Here is a 26,299-nt window from a genome sequence, read left to right as displayed (position 1 = left end):
GGATTTTCTCAAACAGACAGATGTAAACACTGTAATCTGTGTTGCATGTACCTGACAAACTGAACTGTTTGTATTACAGTCATATTCCAACTTAACTGAATGCACACGTGTGTGTGTGTGTGTGTGTGTGTGTGTGTGTGTGTGTGTGTGTGTGTGTGTGTGTGTGTGTGTGTGTGTGTTTAAGTTTAAGTTTATTTGGATCCCCATTAGCCACAGCAGTGCTGGGGCTATTCTTCCTGGGGTCCATAACACATAAAATACAGTTACAGACTTATACACTCACAACATTTACATGTCATACAGACAATTAAAACAACAATAAAAACCCTTATACACTCACAACATTTACATGTCATACAGACAATTAAAACAACAATAAAAACCCTAATCAAATTCATAATACAATATAAAAATATATACTCCTTATGAATGAATTCATAATACAATACAATAATACCTACTCATAATTAATTCATAATACAATACAGCATAATATACTATTTAGCTTTTACATACATTATCTATGTTCATATTCATATATGTTCATTATCTATGTTCATATCAGCCAATTATACAATATTTTAATAATATATCCCTATCAGACACATGCCTTTTCATCCATATATACCTATCTCTTTATCAGACACATACATTTTCATTTACGTACACACTATCTATTAGGGAATGTCAATTTCTTTGGTTGAAAATGTTGTTTTACCACGATTTTGAAACCACATTTACTATTCTCCTGCTTAACATGTCTGGGAAGAGAGTTCCATTCCTGCATACCACGGAACATGACAGTTCGCTTCATTGCATTCAACCTCACTTTTGGAAGTGTAAAACCTTGTGCAGAAGCATGTCTGGTGTGTGTGTGTGTGTGTGTGTGTGTGTGTGTGTGTGTGTGTGTGTGTGTGTGTGTGTGTGGACTACTGTACTATTACAGGTATTGAAATGTCGATACTTGGCGTCCACGCGATAATATACTACCGGTATATCGATATTTTCCTCCACCACTACAGTTTAACCAGCCAGAGACACATGCAGTCCAGACACCACTACAGTTTAACCAGCCAGAGACACCTGCAGTCCAGACACACTACAGTTTAACCAGACAGAGACACCTGCAGTCCAGACACAATACAGTTTAACCAGCCAGAGACACCTGCAGTCCAGACACAATACAGTTTAACCAGACAGAGACACCTGCAGTCCAGACACAATACAGTTTAACCAGACAGAGACACCTGCAGTCCAGACACAATACAGTTTAACCAGACAGAGACACCTGCAGTCCAGACACAATACAGTTTAACCAGACAGAGACACCTGCAGTCCAGACACAATACAGTTTAACCAGACAGAGACACCTGCAGTCCAGACACACTACAGTTTAACCAGACAGAGACACCTGCAGTCCAGACACACTACAGTTTAACCAGCCAGAGACACCTGCAGTCCAGACACAATACAGTTTAACCAGACAGAGACACCTGCAGTCCAGACACAATACAGTTTAACCAGACAGAGACACCTGCAGTCCAGACACAATACAGTTTAACCAGACAGAGACACCTGCAGTCCAGACACAATACAGTTTAACCAGACAGAGACACCTGCAGTCCAGACACCACTACAGTTTAACCAGACAGAGACACCTGCAGTCCAGACACAATACAGTTTAACCAGACAGAGACACCTGCAGTCCAGACACAATACAGTTTAACCAGACAGAGACACATGCAGTCCAGACACACTACAGTTTAACCAGACAGAGACACCTGCAGTCCAGACACAATACAGTTTAACCAGACAGAGACACCTGCAGTCCAGACACAATACAGTTTAACCAGACAGAGACACCTGCAGTCCAGACACCACTACAGTTTAACCAGCCAGAGACACCTGCAGTCCAGACACAATACAGTTTAACCAGACAGAGACACCTGCAGTCCAGACACAATACAGTTTAACCAGACAGAGACACCTGCAGTCCAGACACACTACAGTTTAACCAGCCAGAGACACCTGCAGTCCAGACACAATACAGTTTAACTAGACAGAGACACCTGCAGTCCAGACACAATACAGTTTAACCAGACAGAGACACCTGCAGTCCAGACACAATACAGTTTAACCAGACAGAGACACCTGCAGTCCAGACACAATACAGTTTAACCAGACAGAGACACCTGCAGTCCAGACACACTACAGTTTAACCAGACAGAGACACCTGCAGTCCAGACACCACTACAGTTTAACCAGCCAGAGACACCTGCAGTCCAGACACAATACAGTTTAACCAGACAGAGACACCTGCAGTCCAGACACAATACAGTTTAACCAGACAGAGACACCTGCAGTCCAGACACCACTACAGTTTAACCAGCCAGAGACACCTGCAGTCCAGACACAATACAGTTTAACCAGACAGAGACACCTGCAGTCCAGACACCACTACAGTTTAACCAGACAGAGACACCTGCAGTCCAGACACAATACAGTTTAACCAGACAGAGACACCTGCAGTCCAGACACCACTACAGTTTAACCAGCCAGAGACACCTGCAGTCCAGACACAATACAGTTTAACCAGACAGAGACACCTGCAGTCCAGACACCACTACAGTTTAACCAGACAGAGACACCTGCAGTCCAGACACAATACAGTTTAACCAGACAGAGACACCTGCAGTCCAGACACAATACAGTTTAACCAGACAGAGACACCTGCAGTCCAGACACAATACAGTTTAACCAGACAGAGACACCTGCAGTCCAGACACAATACAGTTTAACCAGACAGAGACACATGCAGTCCAGACACAATACAGTTTAACCAGACAGAGACACCTGCAGTCCAGACACAATACAGTTTAACCAGACAGAGACACATGCAGTCCAGACACAATACAGTTTAACCAGCCAGAGACACATGCAGTCCAGACACAATACAGTTTAACCAGACAGAGACACCTGCAGTCCAGACACCACTACAGTTTAACCAGACAGAGACACCTGCAGTCCAGACACCACTACAGTTTAACCAGACAGAGACACCTGCAGTCCAGACACAATACAGTTTAACCAGACAGAGACACCTGCAGTCCAGACACAATACAGTTTAACCAGACAGAGACACATGCAGTCCAGACACAATACAGTTTAACCAGACAGAGACACCTGCAGTCCAGACACAATACAGTTTAACCAGACAGATACACCTGCAGTCCAGACACACTACAGTTTAACCAGACAGAGACACCTGCAGTCCAGACACCACTACAGTTTAACCAGACAGAGACACCTGCAGTCCAGACACCACTACAGTTTAACCAGACAGAGACACCTGCAGTCCAGACACAATACAGTTTAACCAGCCAGAGACACATGCAGTCCAGACACAATACAGTTTAACCAGACAGAGACACCTGCAGTCCAGACACCACTACAGTTTAACCAGACAGAGACACCTGCAGTCCAGACACCACTACAGTTTAACCAGACAGAGACACCTGCAGTCCAGACACAATACAGTTTAACCAGACAGAGACACCTGCAGTCCAGACACAATACAGTTTAACCAGACAGAGACACATGCAGTCCAGACACAATACAGTTTAACCAGACAGAGACACCTGCAGTCCAGACACAATACAGTTTAACCAGACAGATACACCTGCAGTCCAGACACACTACAGTTTAACCAGACAGAGACACCTGCAGTCCAGACACCACTACAGTTTAACCAGACAGAGACACCTGCAGTCCAGACACCACTACAGTTTAACCAGACAGAGACACCTGCAGTCCAGACACCACTACAGTTTAACCAGACAGAGACACCTGCAGTCCAGACACAATACAGTTTAACCAGACAGAGACACCTGCAGTCCAGACACACTACAGTTTAACCAGCCAGAGACACCTGCAGTCCAGACACAATACAGTTTAACCAGACAGAGACACCTGCAGTCCAGACACAATACAGTTTAACCAGACAGAGACACCTGCAGTCCAGACACAATACAGTTTAACCAGCCAGAGACACCTGTAGTCCAGACACAATACAGTTTAACCAGCCAGAGACACCTGTAGTCCAGACACCACTACAGTTTAACCAGACAGAGACACCTGCAGTCCAGACACCACTACAGTTTAACCAGACAGAGACACCTGCAGTCCAGACACAATACAGTTTAACCAGACAGAGACACCTGCAGTCCAGACACACTACAGTTTAACCAGACAGAGACACCTGCAGTCCAGACACAATACAGTTTAACCAGACAGAGACACCTGCAGTCCAGACACCACTACAGTTTAACCAGACAGAGACACCTGCAGTCCAGACACAATACAGTTTAACCAGACAGAGACACCTGCAGTCCAGACACAATACAGTTTAACCAGCCAGAGACACCTGCAGTCCAGACACAATACAGTTTAACCAGACAGAGACACATGCAGTCCAGACACGATGGTCCTGTCCGTAGTGGGGATTGAACCGGCAACATTTCGGTTACCTCTCTCTCTGTCTCTAGGCCACGCTGCTACCCATGATTATTTATTGGTTAAAGTGATATATGTGATTTAGTCTAAAGTCTGCAGCCCTAGTATAAAGACGAGTCTAAAGTCTGCACCCCTAGTCTAAAGACTAGTCTAAAGTCTGCAGCCCTAGTCTAAAGTATGCAGCCCTAGTCTAAAGACATCTAAAGTATGCAGCCCTAGTCTAAAGACGTCTAAAGACTAGTCTAAAGTCTGCACCCCTAGTCTAAATACTAGTCTAAAATCTGCACCCCTAGTCTAAAATCTGCAGCCCTAGTCTAAAGATGTCTAAAGACTAGTCTAAAGTCTGCAGCACTAGTCTAAAGTATGCAGCCCTAGTCTAAAGACTAGTCTAAAGTCTGCAACCCTAGTCTAAAGACATCTAAAGACTAGTCTAAAGTCTGCAGCCCTAGTCTAAAGACTAGTCTAAAGTCTGCAACCCTAGTCTAAAGACATCTAAAGACTAGTCTAAAGTCTGCAGCCCTAGTCTAAAGACTAGTCTAAAGTCTGCAGCCCTAGTCTAAAGATGTCTAAAGACTAGTCTAAAGTATGCGGCCCTAGTCTAAAGACGTCTAAAGACTAGTCTAAAGTCTGCAGCCCTAGTCTAAAGACATCTAAAGACTAGTCTAAAATCTGCAGCCCTAGTCTAAAGATGTCTAAAGACTAGTCTAAAGTCTGCAGCACTAGTCTAAATACTAGTCTAAAGTCTGCAGCCCTAGTCTAAAGATGTCTAAAGACTAGTCTAAAGTCTGCAGCCCTAGTCTAAAGACGTCCAAAGACTAGTCTAAAGTCTGCAGCCCTAGTCTAAAGATGTCCAAAGACTAGTCTAAAGTCTGCAGCCCTAGTCTAAAGTCTGCAGCCCTAGTCTAAAGATGTATAAAGACTAGTCTAAAGTCTGCACCCTAGTCTAAAGACATCTAAAGACTAGTCTAAAGTATGCAGCACTAGTCTAAAGACTAGTCTAAAGTCTGCAGCCCTAGTCTAAATATGTCTAAAGACTAGTCTAAAGTCTGCAGCCCTAGTCTAAAAACGTCCAAAGACTAGTCTAAAGTCTGCAGCCCTAGTCTAAATATGTCCAAAGACTAGTCTAGTCTGCAGCCCTAGACTAAAGACTATTCTAAAGTCTGCAGCCGTAGTCTAAAGATGTCTAAAGACTAGTCTAAAGTATGCAGCCCTAGTCTAAAGATGTCCAAAGACTAGTCTAAAGTCTGCAGCCCTAGTCTAAAGATGTCTAAAGACTAATCTAAAGTCTGCTGCCCTAGTCTAAAGTCTGCAGCCCTAGTCTGAAGACGTCTAAAGACTAGTCTAAAGTATGCAACCCTAGTCTAAAGACTAGTCTAAAGTCTGCAGCCCTAGTCTAAAGATGTCTATAGACTAGTATAAAGTCTGCACCCTAGTCTAAAGATGTCTAAAGACTAGTCTAAAGTATGCAGCCCTAGTCTAAAGATGTCTAAAGACTAATCTAAAGTATGCTGCCCTAGTCTAAAGACTAGTCTAAAGTCTGCAGCCCTAGTCTGAAGACGTCTAAAGACTAGTCTAAAGTCTGCAACCCTAGTCTAAAGACGTCTAAAGACTAGTCTAAAGTCTGCAGCCCTAGTCTAAATATGTCTCAAGACTAGTCTAAAGTCTGCAGCCTTAGTCTAAATATGTCTAAAGACTAGTCTAAAGTCTGCAACCCTAGTCTAAAGATGTCTAAAGACTAGTCCAAAGTCGGCAGCCCTAGTCTAAAGACGTCTCAAGACTAGTCTAAAGTCTGCAACCCTAGTCTAAAGATGTCTGAAGACTAGCCTAAAGTCTGCAGCCCTAGTCTAAAGATGTCTAAAGACTAGTCTAAAGTCTGCACCCTAGTCTAAAGACTAGTCTAAAGTCTGCAGCCCTAGTCTAAAGATGTATATAGACTAGTATAAAGTCTGCACCCTAGTCTAAAGATGCCTAAAGACTAGTCTAAAGTCTGCAGCCCTAGTCCAAAGATGTCTAAAGACTAGTCTAAAGTCTGCAGCCCTAGTCTAAAGATGTCTAAAGACTAATCTAAAGTCTGCAGCCCTAGTCTAAATACGTCTAAAGACTACTCTAAAGTCTGAAACCCTAGTCTAAAGACTAGTCCAAAGTCGGCAGCCCTAGTCTAAAGACGTCTCAAGACTAGTCTAAAGTCTGCAACCCTAGTCTAAAGATGTCTGAAGACTAGCCTAAAGTCTGCAACCCTAGTCTAAAGATGTCTAAAGACTGCAGCCCTAGTCTAAAGATGTCTAAAGACTGCAGCCCTAGTCTAAAGACTAGTCTAAAGTATGCAGCCCTAGTCTAAAGATGTCTAAAGACTAGTATAAAGTCGGCAGCCCTAGTCTAAAGACTAGTCTAAAGTCTGCAGCCCTAGTCTAAAGACTAGTCTAAAGTCTGCAGCACTAATCTAAAGACATCTAAAGACTGCAGCCCTAGTCTAAAGACATGTGGAATGAGCTGCCACTGCAGATTAGGCAGGCCTCATCACTGCCCCGTTTCAAAGGCCTCCTAAGACCCACCTTTTCTCTCTGGCTTTCGACACCATGTAGCTTGTTGATTTTATGATCTTATTGTCTTACTGTGTTGTTGTTGTATCGTTTTGTTACTGTGTCCTTTGCTTTTAAATATTTTTTTAAGTACTCTGATCTATTTAACCTTGTATTGCTGCCTATATTTACCTAATGTTTTTTATCTCTGTTTTGGTACTCTTGTTTTTTTTTCTATTTTTAGTGCTGCTAATAGTTTTTAATATGCTCCCCCTGTACAGCACTTTGTGCCCCTGTGGCTGTTAAAGCGCTTCATAAATAAAGTTGGATTGGATTGGATCTAAAGACTGCAGCCCTAGTCTAAAGACATCTAAAGACTGCAGCCCTAGTCTAAATATGTCTAAAGACTAGCTAAAGTCTGCAGCCCTAGTCTAAAGACATCTAAAGACTAGTCTAAAGACAGCAGCCCTAGTCTAAAGTCTGCAGCCCTAGTCTAAAAACGTCTAAATACTAGTCTAAAGTCTGCAGCCCTAGTCTAAAGACATCTAAATACTAGTCTAAAGTCTGCAGCCCTAGTCTAAAGACTGCAGCCATAGTCTAAAGTCTGCAGCCCTAGTCTAAAGACTAGTCTAAAGTCTGCAGCCCTAGTCTAAAGACTAGTCTAAAGTGTGCAGCACTAGACTAAAGAGATCTAAAGACTAGTCTAAATACTGCAGCCCTAGTCTAAAGACATCTAAAGACTAGTCTAAAGACTGCAGCCCTAGTTTAAAGACATCTAAAGACTAGTCTAAAGACTGCAGCCCTAGTCTAAAGATGTCTAAAGACTAGTCTAAAGTCTGCAGCCCTAGTCTAAAGATGTCTAAAGACTAGTCTAAAGTCTGCAGCCCTAGTCTAAAGACATCTAAAGACTAGTCTAAAGACTCCAGCCCTAGTCTAAAGTCTGCAGCCCTAGTCTAAAAACGTCTAAAGACTAGTCTAAAGTCTGCAACCCTAGTCTAAAGACGTCTAAAGACTAGTCTAAAGTCTGCAGCCCTAGTCTAAATACATCTAAAGACTAGTCTAAAGACTGCAGCCCTAGTCTAAAGTCTGCAGCCCTAGTCTAAAGACTAGTCTAAAGTCTGCAGCCCTAGTCTAAAAACGTCTAAAGACTAGTCTAAAGTTTGCAACCCTAGTCTAAAGACTAGTCTAAAGTCTGCAGCCCTAGTCTAAATACATCTAAAGTCTGCAGCCCTAGTCTAAAGACTAGTCTAAAGTCTGCAGCACTAGTCTAAAGTATGCAGCCCTAGTCTAAAGATGTCTAAAGAATGCAGCCCTAGTCTAAAGACTAGTCTAAAGTCTGCAGCCCTAGTCTAAAGATGTCTAAAGACTAGTCTAAAGTCTGCACCCTAGTCTAAAGACTAGTCTAAATTCTGCAGCCCTAGTCTAAAGATGTCTAAAGACTAGTCTAAAGTCTGCAGCCCTAGTCTAAAGACTAGTCTAAAGTCTGCAGCCCTAGTCTAAAGATGTCTAAAGACTAGTCTAAGGTCTGCAGCCCTAGTCTAAAGATGTCTAAAGACTAGTCTAAGGTCTGCAGCACTAGTCTAAAGTCTGCAGCCCTAGTCTAAAGACATCTAAAGACTAGTCTAAAGTCTGCAGCCCTAGTCTAAATATGTCTAAAGACTAGTCTAAAGTCTGCACCCTAGTCTAAAGATGTCTAAAGACTCATCTAAAGTCTGCAGCCCTAGTCCAGGGGTGGCCAACCCGCGGCTCGCGAGCCTCATGCGGCTCTTTGCCCGTCAATGTGCGGCTCTTTCATCCATAAAAAAATAAAAATAAAAAAAATATATATAATATTTTTTATTTTTTTAATGTCACTCATTCCATAAGGACATAGAATAAACATTTATATGGTCCATTTGCATGTTCTTGGTATCTGAATCTAGGGACATATATGGATCAGTGTCAGAAATAGTGTGTCTGTTACTAGGCTTGAGTAAATTGTAATGAACCAAAGGAGAATAATAAATTATATTTAAAAAAAAAATTATCTTTGACTGTGAATAACACCATGCTACTGTAAGATTTACCAGACCTGAAAAATCTAAGCAAATGAATAAAGGGAAGATGATTAATCAGAAGGTTTTGTAGATACAGTACTGAATTCTGCCATCTTTTTTATAATGTAAATTTCTCCACCATTTTTCATCGTATTGCAACACCGTTTTTTGCAAGACGTTCACAGAAAGGTAGAGAAACGAAATATTCTGTTCTGTTCTGTTTTATGGCAATAACGTTCAGGTTTGTGGGAGATAATCCCAAAAAATAAGGGAAATAAAAAAGTGTATCCAGAAGTCAGATGATTGACAGGGGCTGGTGTGAGCTGGGTAGGGTAGTTTTTCGAAATTCGAAAGCCCTGAGTCTCTTCCTTCAAAAGACTACACTCACTTTTGGATGTGCCACTTCCTCCTGTCAATATGTGCCGGTTTCCGACTCAATGCCCTGAGATTTCTACAATCTTATATTTCACTAATAACAATTAAAAGCATTGGTAAACAAACGTAATGCTGAAAATATACACTTTTACTGTATATCTCGGGCTTAAGAGGTTAACCCTGTGAGGCCCAAATTAAAAAGACATTAGCAACTTCAGAGGCCACAGGGTGGGACATATAAACACATTTACTATAAAAATAGCATTGTGAGGCTGAACAACAGGACCAATTGACTATACATGTGCTTAACATTTTTAAATAAACACTTTTTTTAAATGGCTAAAAGTGATTTTGTAATTTTGCAACCGTGGGTCTCACAGGGTACTTTTAACCCTGTGAGGCCCAAATAAAAAAGACATTAGCAACTTCAGAGGCCAGAGGGTGAGACCTAAACATGAAGGGTGCTGTGACTGAAAAAAAAAGTTGAGAAACGCTGGTATATGGTGTGGCTCTTTGTGGTACCACAGTCATTTTTGTGGCTCTTAGTCTCTGACTGGTTGGCCACCCCTGCCCTAGTCTAAAGACGTCTAAAGACTAGTCTAAAGTCTGCAGCCCTAGTCTAAATACGTCTAAAGTCTAGTCTAAAGTCTGCAGCCCTCGTCTAAAGATGTCTAAAGACTAGTCTAAAGTCTGCAGCACTAGTCTAAAGTCTGCAGCCCTAGTCTAAATACATCTAAAGACTAGTCTAAAGTCTGCAGCACTAGTCTAAAGTCTGCAGCCCTAGTCTAAAAACGTCTAAAGACTAGTCTAAAGTCTGCAGCCCTAGTCTAAAGACGTCTAAAGACTAGTCTAAAATCTGCAGCCCTAGTCTAAAAACTTCCAAAGACTAGTCTAAAGACTGCAGCCTTAGTCTAAAAACATCCAAAGACTAGTCTAAACTCTGCAGCCCTAGTCTAAAGACATCCAAAGACTAGTCTAAAGTCTGCAGCCCTATTCTAAAGACATCTAAAGACTAGTCTAAAGTCTGCATCCCTAGTCTAAAGATGTCTAAAGACTAGTCTAAAGTCTGCAGCCCTAGTCTAAATATGTCTAAAGACTAGTCTAAAGTCTGCAGCCCTAGTCTAAAGATGTCTAAAGACTAGTCTAAAGTCTGCAGCCCTAGTCTAAAGATGTCTAAAGTCTAGTCTAAAGATGTTTAAAGAATAGTCTAAAGTCTGCAACCCTAGTCTAAAGATGTCTAAAGACTAGTCTAAAGTCTGCAGCCCTAGTCTAAAGATGTCTAAAGACTAGTCTAAAGTCTGCAGCCCTAGTCTAAAGATGTCTAAAGTCTAGTCTAAAGATGTTTAAAGAATAGTCTAAAGTCTGCAACCCTAGTCTAAAGACTAGTCTAAAGTCTGCAGCCCTAGTCTAAAGACATCCAAAGACTAGTCTAAAGTCTGCAGCCCTAGTCTAAAGATGTCTAAAGACTAGTCTAAAGTCTGCAGCCCTAGTCTAAAGACGTCTAAAGTCTGCAGCCCTAGTCTAAAGACATCTAAAGACAGCAGCCCTAGTCTAAAGTCTGCAGCCCTAGTCTAAAAACGTCTAAAGACTAGTCTAAAGTCTGCAGCCCTAGTCTAAAGATGTCTAAAGACTAGTCTAAAGTCTGCAGCCCTAGTCTAAAGACGTCTAAAGTCTGCAGCCCTAGTCTAAAGACATCTAAAGACTGCAGCCCTAGTCTAAAGTCTGTAGCCCTAGTCTAAAAACGTCTAAAGACTAGTCTAAAGTATGCAGCCCTAGTCTAAAGACTAGTCTAAAGTCTGCACCCTAGTCTAAAGACTAGTCTAAATTCTGCAGCCCTAGTCTAAAGATGTCTAAAGACTAGTCTAAAGTCTGCACCCTAGTCTAAAGACTAGTCTAAATTCTGCAGCCCTAGTCTAAAGATGTCTAAAGACTAGTCTAAAGTCTGCAGCCCTAGTCTAAAGATGTCTAAAGACTAGTCTAAGGTCTGCAGAACTAGTCTAAAGTCTGCAGCCCTAGTCTAAAGACATCTAAAGACTAGTCTAAAGTCTGCAGCCCTAGTCTAAAGATGTCTAAAGACTTGTCTAAAGTCTGCAGCCCTAGTCTAAAGACATCTAAAGACTAGTCTAAAGTCTGCAGCCCTAGTCTAAAGATGTCTAAAGACTAGTCTAAAGTCTGCAGCCCTAGTCTAAAGATGTCTAAAGACTAGTCTAAAGTCTGCAGCCCTAGTCTAAAGATGTCTAAAGTCTAGTCTAAAGATGTTTAAAGAATAGTCTAAAGTCTGCAACCCTAGTCTAAAGATGTCTAAAGACTAGTCTAAAGTCTGCAGCCCTAGTCTAAAGATGTCTAAAGACTAGTCTAAAGTCTGCAGCCCTAGTCTAAAGATGTCTAAAGTCTAGTCTAAAGATGTTTAAAGAATAGTCTAAAGTCTGCAACCCTAGTCTAAAGACTAGTCTAAAGTCTGCAGCCCTAGTCTAAAGACATCCAAAGACTAGTCTAAAGTCTGCAGCCCTAGTCTAAAGATGTCTAAAGACTAGTCTAAAGTCTGCAGCCCTAGTCTAAAGACATCCAAAGACTAGTCTAAAGTCTGCAGCCCTAGTCTAAAGACATCCAAAGACTAGTCTAAAGTCTGCAGCCCTAGTCTAAAGACGTCTAAAGTCTGCAGCCCTAGTCTAAAGACATCTAAAGACAGCAGCCCTAGTCTAAAGTCTGCAGCCCTAGTCTAAAAACGTCTAAAGACTAGTCTAAAGTCTGCAGCCCTAGTCTAAAGATGTCTAAAGACTAGTCTAAAGTCTGCAGCCCTAGTCTAAAGACGTCTAAAGTCTGCAGCCCTAGTCTAAAGACATCTAAAGACTGCAGCCCTAGTCTAAAGTCTGCAGCCCTAGTCTAAAAACGTCTAAAGACTAGTCTAAAGTATGCAGCCCTAGTCTAAAGACTAGTCTAAAGTCTGCACCCTAGTCTAAAGACTAGTCTAAATTCTGCAGCCCTAGTCTAAATATGTCTAAAGACTAGTCTAAAGTCTGCACCCTAGTCTAAAGACTAGTCTAAATTCTGCAGCCCTAGTCTAAAGATGTCTAAAGACTAGTCTAAAGTCTGCACCCTAGTCTAAAGACTAGTCTAAATTCTGCAGCCCTAGTCTAAAGATGTCTAAAGACTAGTCTAAAGTCTGCAGCCCTAGTCTAAAGATGTCTAAAGACTAGTCTAAGGTCTGCAGAACTAGTCTAAAGTCTGCAGCCCTAGTCTAAAGACATCTAAAGACTAGTCTAAAGTCTGCAGCCCTAGTCTAAAGATGTCTAAAGACTTGTCTAAAGTCTGCAGCCCTAGTCTAAAGACATCTAAAGACTAGTCTAAAGTCTGCAGCCCTAGTCTAAATACGTCTAAAGTCTAGTCTAAAGTTTGCAGCACTAGTCTAAAGTCTGCAGCCCTAGTCTAAAGACATCTAAAGACTAGTCTAAAGTCTGCAGCCCTAGTCTAAATACATCTAAAGACTAGTCTAAAGTATGCAGCCCTAGTCTAAAAACGTCTAAAGACTAGTCTAAAGTCTGCAGCCCTAGTCTAAAGACGTCTAAAGACTAGTCTAAAGTCTGCAGCCCTAGTCTAAAAACTGCCAAAGACTAGTCTAAAGTCTGCAGCCCTAGTCTAAAAACATCCAAAGACTAGTCTAAACTCTGCAGCCCTAGTCTAAAGACGTCCAAAGACTAGTCTAAAGTCTGCAGCCCTATTCTAAAGACTAGTCTAAAGTCTGCATCCCTAGTCTAAAGATGTCTAAAGACTAGTCTAAAGTCTGCAGCCCTAGTCTAAAGACGTCTAAAGACTAGTCTAAAGTCTGCAGCCCTAGTCTAAGGATGTCTAAAGACTAGACTAAAGTCTGCAGCCCTATTCTAAAGACTAGTCTAAAGTCTGCAGCCCTAGTCTAAAGATGTCTAAAGACTAGTCTAAAGTCTGCAGCCCTAGTCTAAAGATGTCTAAAGACTAGTCTAAAGTCTGCAGCCCTAGTCTAAAGATGTCTAAAGTCTAGTCTAAAGATGTTTAAAGAATAGTCTAAAGTCTGCAACCCTAGTCTAAAGATGTCTAAAGACTAGTCTAAAGTCTGCAGCCCTAGTCTAAAGATGTCTAAAGACTAGTCTAAAGTCTGCAGCCCTAGTCTAAAGATGTCTAAAGTCTAGTCTAAAGATGTTTAAAGAATAGTCTAAAGTCTGCAACCCTAGTCTAAAGACTAGTCTAAAGTCTGCAGCCCTAGTCTAAAGACATCCAAAGACTAGTCTAAAGTCTGCAGCCCTAGTCTAAAGATGTCTAAAGACTAGTCTAAAGTCTGCAGCCCTAGTCTAAAGACGTCTAAAGTCTGCAGCCCTAGTCTAAAGACATCTAAAGACAGCAGCCCTAGTCTAAAGTCTGCAGCCCTAGTCTAAAAACGTCTAAAGACTAGTCTAAAGTCTGCAGCCCTAGTCTAAAGATGTCTAAAGACTAGTCTAAAGTTTGCAGCCCTAGTCTAAAGACGTCTAAAGTCTGCAGCCCTAGTCTAAAGACATCTAAAGACTGCAGCCCTAGTCTAAAGTCTGCAGCCCTAGTCTAAAAACGTCTAAAGACTAGTCTAAAGTATGCAGCCCTAGTCTAAAGACTAGTCTAAAGTCTGCACCCTAGTCTAAAGACTAGTCTAAATTCTGCAGCCCTAGTCTAAATATGTCTAAAGACTAGTCTAAAGTCTGCACCCTAGTCTAAAGACTAGTCTAAATTCTGCAGCCCTAGTCTAAAGATGTCTAAAGACTAGTCTAAAGTCTGCACCCTAGTCTAAAGACTAGTCTAAATTCTGCAGCCCTAGTCTAAAGATGTCTAAAGACTAGTCTAAAGTCTGCAGCCCTAGTCTAAAGATGTCTAAAGACTAGTCTAAGGTCTGCAGAACTAGTCTAAAGTCTGCAGCCCTAGTCTAAAGACATCTAAAGACTAGTCTAAAGTCTGCAGCCCTAGTCTAAATATGTCTAAAGCCTAGTCTAAAGTCTGCACCCTAGTCTAAAGATGTCTAAAGACTTGTCTAAAGTCCGCAGCCCTAGTCTAAAGACATCTAAAGACTAGTCTAAAGTCTGCAGCCCTAGTCTAAATATGTCTAAAGACTAGTCTAAAGTCTGCAGCCCTAGTCTAAATATGTCTAAAGTCTAGTCTAAAGTCTGCAGCACTAGTCTAAATACATCTAAAGACTAGTCTAAAGACTGCAGCCCTAGTCTAAAGACTGCATCCCTAGTCTAAATATGTCTAAGGACTAGTCTAAAGTCTGCAGCCCTAGTCTAAATATGTCTAAAGTCTAGTCTAAAGTATGCAGCACTAGTCTAAAGTCTGCAGCCCTAGTCTAAATACATCTAAAGACTAGTCTAAAGACTGCAGCCCTAGTCTAAAGTCTGCAGCACTAGTCTAAAGTCTGCAGCCCTAGTCTAAATACATCTAAAGACTAGTCTAAAGACTGCAGCCCTAGTCTAAAGTCTGCAGCCCTAGTCTAAAAATGTCCGTCTAAAGTCTGCAACCCTAGTCTAAAGATGTCTAAAGACTAGTCTAAAGTCTGCAGCCTTAGTCTCAAGACATCTAAAGACTAGTCTAAAGACTGCAGCCCTAGTCTAAAAACGTCTAAAGAATAGTCTAAAGTATGCAACCCTAGTCTAAAGACGTCTAAAGACTAGTCTAAAGTATGCAGCCCTAGTCTAAATACGTCTAAAGTCTAGTCTAAAGTCTGCAGCCCTAGTCTAAATATGTCTAAAGACTAGTCTAAAGTCTGCAGCACTAGTCTAAAGTCTGCAGCCCTAGTCTAAAGATGTCTAAAGACAGCAGCCCTAGTCTAAAGACTAGTCTAAAGTCTGCAGCCCTAGTCTAAAGATGTCTAAAGACTAGTCGAAAGTCTGCACCCTAGTCTAAATTCTGCAGCCCTAGTCTAAATAAGTCTAAAGACTAGTCTAAAGTCTGCAGCCCTAGTCTAAAGATGTCTAAAGACTAGTCTAAAGTCTGCAGCACTAGTCTAAAGGCTAGTCTAAAGTCTGCAGCCCTAGTCTAAAGATGTCTAAAGACTAGTCTAAAGTCTGCAGCCCTAGTCTAAAGATGTCTAAAGACTAGTGTAAAGTCTGCAGCCCTAGTCTAAATACGTCTAAAGTCTAGTCTAAAGTCTGCAGCCCTAGTCTAAAGATGTCTAAAGACTAGTCTAAAGTCTGCAGCACTAGTCAAAAGTCTGCAGCCCTAGTCTAAATACATCTAAAGACTAGTCTAAAGTCTGCAGCTCTAGTCTAAAAACGTCTAAAGACTAGTCTAAAGTCCGCAGCCCTAGTCTAAAGACGTCTAAAGACTAGTCTAAAGTCTGCAGCCCTAGTCTAAAAACATCCAAAGACTAGTCTAAACTCTGCAGCCCTAGTCTAAAGACGTCCAAAGACTAGTCTAATGTCTGCAGCCCTAGTCTAAATACATCTAAATACTAGTCTAAAGTCTGCAGCCCTAGTCTAAAGATGTCTAAAGACTAGTCTAAAGTCTGCAGCCCTAGTCTAAATATGTCTAAAGTCTAGTCTAAAGATGTTTAAAGACTAGTCTAAAGCCTGCAACCCTAGTCTAAAGACTAGGCTAAAGTCTGCAGCCCTAGTCTAAAGACGTCTAAAGACTAGTCTAAAGCCTGCAGCCCTAGTCTAAAGATGTCTAAAGACTAGTCTAAAGTCTTAGTCTAAAGATGTCTAAAGACTAGTCTAAAGTCTGCAGCCCTAGTCTAAAGACTAGTATAAAGTCTGCATCCCTAGTCTAAAGATGTCTAAAGACTAGTCTAAAGTGTGCAGCCCTAGTCTAAAGACTAGTCTAAAGTGTGCAGCCCTAGTCTAAATATGTCTAAAGTCTAGTCTAAAGTCTGCAGCCCTAGTCTAAAGACATCCAAAGACTAGTCTAAAGTCTGCAGCCCTAGTCTAAAGACTAGTCTAAAGTATGCAGCCCTAGTCTAAAGATGTCTAAAGAGTAGTCTAAAGTCTGCACCCTAGTCTAAAGATGTCTAAAGACTAGTCTGCAGCCCTAGTCTAAAGATGTCTAAAGACTAATCTAAAGTCTGCTGCCCTAGTCTAAAGACGTCTAAAGACTAGTCTAAAGTCTGCAGCCCTAGTCTAAAGATGTCTAAAGACTAATCTAAAGTCTGCTGCCCTAGTCTAAAGACGTCTAAAGACTAGTCTAAAGTCTGCAGCCCTAGTCTAAAGACGTCTAAAGACTAGTCTAAAGTCTGCAGCCCTAGTCTAAATATGTCTAAAGACTAGTCTAAAGTCTGCAACCCTAGTCTAAATATGTCTAAAGACTAGTATAAAGTCTGCAGCCCTAGTCTAAAGATGTCTAAAGACTAGTCTAAAGTCTGCACCCTAGTCTAAAGATGTCTAAAGACTGCAGCCCTAGTCTAAAGACTAGTCTAAAGTATGCAGCCCTAGTCTAAAGATGTCTAAAGACTAGTATAAAGTCTGCAGCCCAAGTCTAAAGACTAGTCTAAAGTCTGCAGCACTAGTCTAAAGAGATCTAAAGTCTAGTCTAAAAACTGCAGCCCTAGTCTAAAAACGTCTAAAGACTAGTCTAAAGTCTGCAACCCTAGTCTAAAGACGTCTAAAGTCTGCAGCCCTAGTCTAAAAACGTCTAAAGTCTGCAACCCTAGTCTAAAGACGTCTAAAGACTAGTCAAAAGTCTGCAGCCCTAGTCTAAATACGTCTAAAGTCTAGTCTAAAGTCTGCAGCCCTAGTCTAAAGATGTCTAAAGACTAGTCTAAAGTCTGCAGCCCTAGTCTAAATATGTCTAAAGACTGCAGCCCTAGTCTAAAGACTAGTCTAAAGTCTGCAGCCCTAGTCTAAAGATGTCTAAAGACTAGTCTAAAGTCTGCACCCTAGTCTAAAGACGTCTAAAGACTAGTCTAAATTCTGCAGTCCTAGTCTAAATACGTCTAAAGACTAGTCTAAAGTCTGCAGCCCTAGTCTAAAGATGTCTAAATACTAGTATAAAGTCTGCAGCCCAAGTCTAAAGACTAGTCTAAAGTCTGCAGCACTAGTCTAAAGAGATCTAAAGACTAGTCTAAAGACTGCAGCACTAGTCTAAAGACATCTAAAGACTGCAGCCCTAGTCTAAAGACTGCAGCACTAGTCTAAAAACGTCTAAAGACTAGTCTAAAGTCTGCAACCCTAGTATAAAGACGTCTAAAGACTAGTCTAAAGTCTGCAGCCCTAGTCTAAATAAATATAAAGACTAGTCTAAAGATTGCAGCCCTAGTCTAAAGTCTGCAGCCCTAGTCTAAAAACGTCTAAAGTCTGCAGCCCTAGTCTAAAAACATCTAAAGACTAGTCTAAAGTCTGCAACCCTAGTCTAAAGACTAGTCTAAAGTCTGCAGCCCTAGTCTAAATATGTCTAAAGTCTAGTCTAAAGTCTGCAGCCCTAGTCTAAAGATGTCTAAAGACTAGTCTAAAGTCTGCAGCCCTAGTCTAAAGACTAGACTAAAGTCTGCAGCCCTAGTCTAAAGACGTCTAAAGACTAGTCTAAATTCTGCAGTCCTAGTCTAAATACGTCTAAAGACTAGTATAAAGTCTGCAGCCCAAGTCTAAAGTCTGCAGCACTAGTCTAAAGAGATCTAAAGACTAGTCTAAAGACATCTAAAGACTAGTCTAAAGACTGCAGCCCTAGTCTAAAGACTGCAGCCCTAGTCTAAAAACGTCTAAAGACTAGTCTAAAGTCTGCAACCCTAGTCTAAATACGTCTAAAGACTAGTCTAAAGTCTGCATCCCTAGTCTAAAGACGTCTAACGACTAGTCTAAAGTCTGCAGCCCTACTCTAAAGACTAGTCTAAAGTCTGCAGCCCTAGTCTAAAGACTAGTCTAAAGTCTGCAGCCCTAGTCTAAAGACTAGTCTAAAGTCTGCAGCCCTAGTCTAAATATGTCTAAAGACTAGTCTAAAGTATGCAGCCCTAGTCTAAAGACGTCTAAAGACTAGTCTAAAGTCTGGAGCCCTAGTCTAAAGACTAGTCTAAAGTCTGCAGCCCTAGTCTAAAGACGTCTAAAGACTAGTCTAAAGTCTGCAGCCCTAGTCTAAAGACAGAGGAATGTCTCACCTCCGTACTGCCCAGAGAGTGGCTCCCACAGCACAGGTGGATCTGAAGAGAGAGAGAGAGAGAGATTTATTTTTTATTAAAAAAAAATATATATATATATATTAGGGCTGTCAGTTTATCGCGTTAATTAGATTAATTAATTACACAGCAAATTATCGCGTTATGAAAATTGACGCAAAATTAATTACAGCCGACCTATATTTACTTTAGACAAGTGGCAAATCGGTGCGCTTTTATTTTGAAATCCACGCTTGAGTTGGGCGTATTAAACTTGGCCCATTGAATGACCCGTAGCCTACTTGATCGTCACTTCACACATGCGTCGTCTATCAAACAAAACAAACACACAAAGGAATTAGCTCAGCTGGAACAAGATGTCAGCATCACCCGAGGCGATACTCCTGGGACCTATGAACGGCAAGTTCAATTTCAAAAAGAATATAGATGGGACAGTAAACAAGACCATTGTAATATGTAGCTTATGTCAAAAAGAATTTGCGTATCACCGAAGCTGCTCTAGTCTAACGTATCACATGAACGCTAAACATGTCCAGGCAAGTTGTTCGAGCAGCTCCAGTGTAGCTAACGTTAGCTCCAGAGCAACTCGCACGCTTCGTCAAACCACTCTTGGAGAATTACCGTTAGGCAAACGGTTGAGTAAATCCACCACAGACAAACTAACCAACAGCGTCGCGAAGTGGATAGCAAAATATTGTAGGCCAATAGCTATAGTGGAAGATAAGGGTTTAGCGGAGTCATTTCGAATAGCGTCGTCTGACCCAAATTACAAGCTACCCTCGAGAGCTACAGTGATGAAAAGGATCCACAACATGTATGACACAGAGAGGGAGGCGAGGGAAGAAGTGTTGGCACGGGCTGGCCCAATGGCCCTAACGGGTGATCACTGGACGTCGGTGGGCAATCATAATTATTTGGGTGTCACAGTGCACTTGATCGATACTGAGTGGAAACTGCAATCATTTGCATTAACGGTGACCAAAACTGTGGGCCGCCATTTCGCCGATGCGTGTGCTGAACAGTTCAACACAGTAATAGAGGAGTGGAATATAAAAGATAAAGTCACATCTATTGGGACTGATTCCGCCCGTAATATGATAGCAGCAGCGCGCTATATGCCGTTCCAGCACATGCCATGTGCTGCACACGTGCTGCAAAGAACCATCACAGTCTCCCTTGAGGACAGAAGCCTTGACACCACCCTGGCAAAGTGCCGCAAGATTGTAGGCCACTTCAAGCACAGCCCTGCCAGTACAGAAGAACTGCAGCAGCAGCAGACTGCCCTCGGACAAGCAAAAGAGCCCATGATACAAGATGTATCCACAAGGTGAGACTGTTTAACTACCTGTTGTATGCTTAGGGTAAATTTAGTGTGTGTGTGTGTTTATTTCTTTGTGTTCTGTACAATTGCATCATGCTGCATTAACAACCCCCAGTGGGACTAATAGTTATTTTATTGAATTGGAAGGTGGAATTCGACACTGGCCATGATCTCACGGTACCTGAGGAACCAGGAGGCTGTGACTGCCACTTTGGCCCAACAGAACCACAAGCTGTCCATGCTGACCCCCACAGAGTGTGACAAACTGAAGAAGCTGGAGCTTGTACTTGAGCCCTGCAGGTAAGTGTCTCTCCCTCTCTCTCTCCCCCCATACACCCCCCTCCTCTCTCTCTCTCCCCCATACACACACCTCACACCCCACTCTCTCTCTCCCATACACACACCTCACCCCCCAATCTCCCCCATACACACACCTATCTCTCTCCCATACACACACCTCACCCCCCCCTCTCTCCCCCATACACACACCTATCTCTCCCATACACACACCCCCATACACCCCCTCTCTCCCCCATATACACACACAAATATCTGGCTACTCCTGCTACCTCTGTGCCATGTGAGAGGCTATTTTCACTTGCAGGTCACATAGTCCAAAAGAAGAGGGCAGCCTTACTCTCAGACAATGTAAACAAGCTTGTTTGTCTTAGCAATTGGCTCAAGGAATAGATTTGTCATGCATACAGTAGACCCTGCACTAGACCCTGCACTAGACCCTGCAGTCATGCCCCAGACCCTGTAGTAGACCCTGTAGTCATGCCCCCAGAAACTGTAGTAGACCCTGTAGTCATGCCCCGAGACACTGTAGTAGACCCTGTAGTCATGCCCCCAGACACTGTAGTAGACCATGCCCCCAGACACTGTACTAGACCCTGTAGTCATGCCCCCAGACACTGTACTAGACCCTGTAGTCATGCCCCCAGACCCTGTAGTCATGCCCCCAGACACTGTAGTAGACCATGCCCCCAGACACTGTACTAGACCCTGTAGTCATGCCCCCAGACACTGTAGTAGACCCTGTAGTCATGCCCCCAGACACTGTAGTAGACCATGCCCCCAGACACTGTACTAGACCCTGTAGTCATGCCCCCAGACCCTGTAGTCATGCCCCCAGACACTGTAGTAGACCATGCCCCCAGACACTGTACTAGACCCTGTAGTCATGCCCCCAGACACTGTAGTAGACACTGTAGTCATGCCCCCAGACACTGTAGTAGACACTGTAGTCATGCCCCCAGACACTGTAGTAGACACTGTAGTCATGCCCCCAGACACTGTAGTAGACCCTGTAGTCATGCCCCCAGACACTGTACTAGACCCTGTAGTCATGCCCCCAGACACTGTACTAGACCCTGTAGTCATGCCCCCAGACACTGTACTAGACCCTGTAGTCATGCCCCCAGACACTGTACTAGACCCTGTAGTCATGCCCCCAGACACTGTACTAGACCCTGTAGTCATGCCCCCAGACACTGTACTAGACCCTGTAGTCATGCCCCCAGACACTGTAGTAGACACTGTAGTAGACCCTGTAGTCATGCCCCCAGACACTGTACTAGACCCTGTAGTCATGCCCCCAGACACTGTAGTAGACACTGTACTAGACCCTGTAGTCATGCCCCCAGACACTGTAGTAGACACTGTACTAGACCCTGTAGTCATGCCCCCAGACACTGTAGTAGACACTGTACTAGACCCTGTAGTCATGCCCCCAGACACTGTAGTAGACACTGTACTAGACCCTGTAGTCATGCCCCTAGACCCTGTAGTCATGCCCCCAGACACTGTACTAGACCCTGTAGTCATGCCCCCAGACACTGTACTAGACCCTGTAGTCATGCCCCCAGACACTGTAGTAGACCCTGTAGTCATGCCCCCAGACACTGTAGTAGACACTGTACTAGACCCTGTAGTCAGTATATTAATATTTGAATAGTCATATTTGGCACTATATCGTCGAGTTGGACGTAGTCTATTAAGCTAATAATAGTCTGTTAATATATAGTGCTTCGTGCGGTGAGAATACTACCGTAGTCAGTACCCCATCGTTTCGGGCAGAGAACTGGCTGCTTATCCAGGGTGGTTGACCCCACGTGAAGCTGCACCCGAGGAGCCCCAGAGCCGACGAGCGAGTGGACCTGTATACCGGATTATTCTGCCGACGACAGCCCGCCTTCCCAGGCACGGATTATGCTTTGTATACTTTGATTATTCCATGGATAAAGACCCCCGACACTGCCGTGTGTTGGAACCCCCCCCCCCCTGGAGAGGACGCAAGGTGAGGAGACGCTCTGCAAGACGAGGTCGCTTCACGTCTCTCCTCCGTGGACCGGATGACGCCGGCCCACAAAGAGTCCACCTGCTTTCATCTGTGGTCCAAGGATCGCCGGCGCATTGAACGGCACTACAGTGGGTTCACCTGGGATACCCTTGGCCGGATGAGGCAGCCGGATTCTACCCCCCCCCCCCCTCCTACTCCTGTCGGCTTACAAGCGACCGGATTAACCCCCCCCTAGTGTGTCCAGTATATAATCATTAAAGTATCATTGCTGTTATTCCCTAAACTATTCCAGGTCGTACTGTACTAGACCCTGTAGTCATGCCCCCAGAAACTGTAGTAGACCCTGTAGTCATGCCCCCAGACACTGTACTAGACCCTGTAGTCATGCCCCCAGACACTGTAGTAGACCCTGTAGTCATGCCCCCAGAAACTGTAGTAGACCCTGTAGTCATGCCCCCAGACACTGTAGTAGACCCTGTAGTCATGCCCCCAGACACTGTAGTAGACACTGTACTAGACCCTGTAGTCATGCCCCCAGACACTGTAGTAGACACTGTACTAGACCCTGTAGTCATGCCCCCAGACACTGTAGTAGACACTGTACTAGACCCTGTAGTCATGCCCCCAGACACTAGCTTGCTGTGGGCTGTTTTGATTTTTGAGGATACTGTAGCTTAGTGTAAACTGTTATTGGCTGTATCAGCAACAAATGTTACCTTATTGAGAGGTATGTTTTCATTCATTTTATTTTATTCAATTTAATAAAATTGATTTCTAAAGCATTCTTCACTTGCAGGTCACATAGTCCAAAAGAAGAGGGCAGCCTTACACACAGACAATGTAAACAAGCTGAAGCTTGTTTGTCTTAGCAATTGGCTCAAGGAATAGATGTCATGCATACAGTAGACCCTGTAGTAAACCCTGCACTAGACCCTGATTTTTGAGGATACTGTAGCTTAGTGTAAACTGTTATTGGCTGTATCGGCAACAAATGTTACCTTATTGAGAGGTATGTTTTCATTCATTTTATTTATTTATTTATTCAATTTAATAGAATTGATTTCTAAAGCATTCTTCACTTGCAGGTCACATAGTCCAAAAGAAGAGGGCAGCCTTACACTCAGACAATGTAAACAAGCTGAGGAATAGATGTCATGCATACAGTAGACCCTGTAGTAGACCCTGCACTAGATCCTGCAGTAGACCCTGCAGTAGACCCTGATTTGAGGATACTGTAGCTTAGTGTAAACTGTTAGCTGTATCAGCAACAAATGTTACCTTATTGAGAGGTATGTTTTCATTTTATTTATTTAATAAAATTGATTTCTAAAGCATTCTTCTTGGTGTATTTAATTGATCAGTCACCTGCCACAATAATGTAATGTCCTTGAATTTTAAATATTTATATGAATATGAAATATAAATATGCGATTAAAATGCGATTAATTAGATTAATTAATTACAAAACCTGTAATTAATTAGATTAAAAATGTTAATCGCCTGACAGCACTAATATATATATATATATATATATATTTTTTTTATCTCGAAGCTTCGAATTAAAATCGAATTTCGGCCCTGAAACTTGGAATGCCAAATTTTTCGAAGGTCAGCCCTACACTACACCATACTTTATCTATTTATTTCTAAAATAATTGCACTACACCTCTACCTCATTTTTGCATTCGTTGCATTTTGTACTTTAGTTTTGTATATTTTCTTGTATAGTGTTTGGTCTTTATTCTTTTGACTCTTTTACTGTATGAAGCACAGTCTCAGGGGGGCTCATACAGAACCAAGCATTTCACTGTAATGTACATGTACCTTATAATAGGGCTGCACGATTAATTGAAAAAAAATCGCAATCTCGATTCATAGACCTATGCAATCTCATTTCTAAATTATGACAATTTCTTTTATAATTTTTTTTTCTTTTTACTTAAAGGGGACATGCATTATAAATGGCTTGTTGTGAAGGGCCAGATTAAACCGAATATATATATTTATTTATATATATATATTTAATTGTATTTGTATATTCTCTAATATTCCTTGATATCCCTTGTATATTCCTTGTACAATATGCATTGAATATCCATTCTAGCCTACTGAACATCCCATAATAGTCTCCATTCTACTATTGGTCGAGACCTTGGTGCCAGGCTGCCATACCCCCCAGACCCAGTTCAAACGTACCGCTCAACATGTACGAACAAGTCCTAGTTCCGCGTAGGAATCTGGCTACCGCACCACTAATGGGACCAGGGGAGGAAATTAGGCCACTTTACTGGCCAAATGCTAGTATTTTTTACGTTTGGCTGGTAAAAAAAATCAGATACCCGCCAGTTGGCTGGTAAGCCAAAAAGTTAGTTTCCTCCCCTGCTGGCGAGTATACAAAAAAATAAAACATTCTGCAATCACTGCACTGGCAAACGGTGCGCGTCTTCTGAGTGTTCGCTTTAGTTGACAGTGCCACGAGAGCACTGCACAAGACCACCCGCGGACATATAATGTTTAATAAACGTTTGCGCAGTACTGGCCAACCCGCGGACATATAATAATAAAAGTCCCACGGTACTAGGCTAGCCATCAGGAGCACTCGCAAACAGATAACGTTAAACACAGCAGAAGATGGAAAACAGACAGACTGACCAACGGGGAACTGCATCCAACCCTAGTACAACCCTCGAGTATAAGTTACTAAGGACACATTTAAATCACAGAGGTGTAATGTTAGTCTACTGGAACTGTATACAGTGGTTAGCTTCTAGTTAACGTTTTAGCTATAGCTGCTTGCTAGCTAACGTTAGCCCTGTGTGCTCAAAGCAGCCAGCTAGGTGTATCTGTTATGACTATAATGTTTCCAAAAAAGCACCGGACTACGACGTAAGGTTAGACATTTTATTTCATGCTCAAAAGCCCCTGGCTTGCACATCGCAGTCACGAAAGGGGCTAGCTCAACCAGTGCACTGTGCACAACAGCACACCAACCCAACTGACGTTACCACAACACTTGACGGTACTTCACAGCACTGTCGTAAGACCACCGTGCTGTCTTAAAGGCACAGTGTGCCTACCCAGATGCATACACAACATTGACGCGGCTTGACATACAAAGAAGTAATTATCACAATTAGCGATTTTTTTTGTCTGGTAAAAAATCTGTTTGTCTGGTAAAAAAAATCAGATACTCGCCAGTTGGCTGGTAAGCCAAAAAGTTAGTTTCCTCCCCTGAATGGGACTATTTGTTCATAGTGCGTATATATACTGCGCTACTAAAGTAGGACTTCCTTTTTCAGTCCAGTTTCTTACCCTCCAATAGAGTCACAGACGTAAAGCCTCCCCGCGACGCCACGTGTGGGAGTAAGGCCAAGTTCGGCTTACCATCGGTATTGAGACATCGTGTATATTAATATTTGAATAGTCATATTTGGCACTATATCGTCGAGTTGGACGTAGTCTATTAAGCTAATAATAGTCTGTTAATATATAGTGCTTCGTGCGGTGAGAATACTACCGTAGTCAGTACCCCATCGTTTCGGGCAGAGAACTGGCTGCTTATCCAGGGTGGTTGACCCCACGTGAAGCTGCACCCGAGGAGCCCCAGAGCCGACGAGCGAGTGGACCTGTATACCGGATTATTCTACCGACGACAGCCCGCCTTCCCCGGCACGGATTATGCTTTGTATACGTTGATTATTCCATGGATAAAGACCCCCGACACTGCCGTGTGTTGGAACCCCCCCCCCTGGAGAGGACGCAAGGTGAGGAGACGCTCTGCAAGACGAGGTCGCTTCACGTCTCTCCTCCGTGGACCGGAGGACGCCGGCCGACAAAGAGTCCACCTGCTTTCATCTGTGGTCCAAGGATCGCCGGCGCATTGAACGGCACTACAGTGGGTTCACCTGGGATACCCTTGGCCGGATGAGGCAGCCGGATTCTACCCCCCCCCCCCCCTTCCTACTCCTGTCGGCTTACAAGCGACCGGATTAACCCCCCCTAGTGTATCCAGTCTATAATCATTAAAGTCATTGCTGTTATTCCTTAAACTATTCCAGGTCGTATATGTACCACCTGCGCCTTCAGAGATTGGACATTCTCTATTGATATACCGACGAATACTCTTGCCATAAAAGTGCATAC

At 42.8% G+C, this 26,299-nt stretch overlaps 1 protein-coding gene across 1 annotated transcript in view; it reads right to left on the bottom strand.

Annotated features, from left to right (window-relative positions):
- Window positions 1-26,299, bottom strand: part of cep120 (centrosomal protein 120) — a 218,286-nt gene that overhangs the window by 103,105 nt on the left and 88,882 nt on the right. Inside the window, exon 7 of the mRNA XM_084323233.1 lies at window positions 18,516-18,557. Within this exon, the coding sequence (XP_084179359.1) occupies window positions 18,516-18,557 (42 nt within the window). The remainder of the gene's footprint in view (window positions 1-18,515; window positions 18,558-26,299) is intronic.

Source organism: Notolepis coatsorum (genome assembly GCF_963971535.1).
Source record: "Notolepis coatsorum genome assembly, chromosome: 10".
Classification (NCBI taxonomy): Eukaryota; Metazoa; Chordata; class Actinopteri; order Aulopiformes; family Paralepididae; genus Notolepis; species Notolepis coatsorum.
Note: the sequence above shows the minus strand (reverse complement) of the source record. Positions and strands in the feature narration are given on the sequence as shown.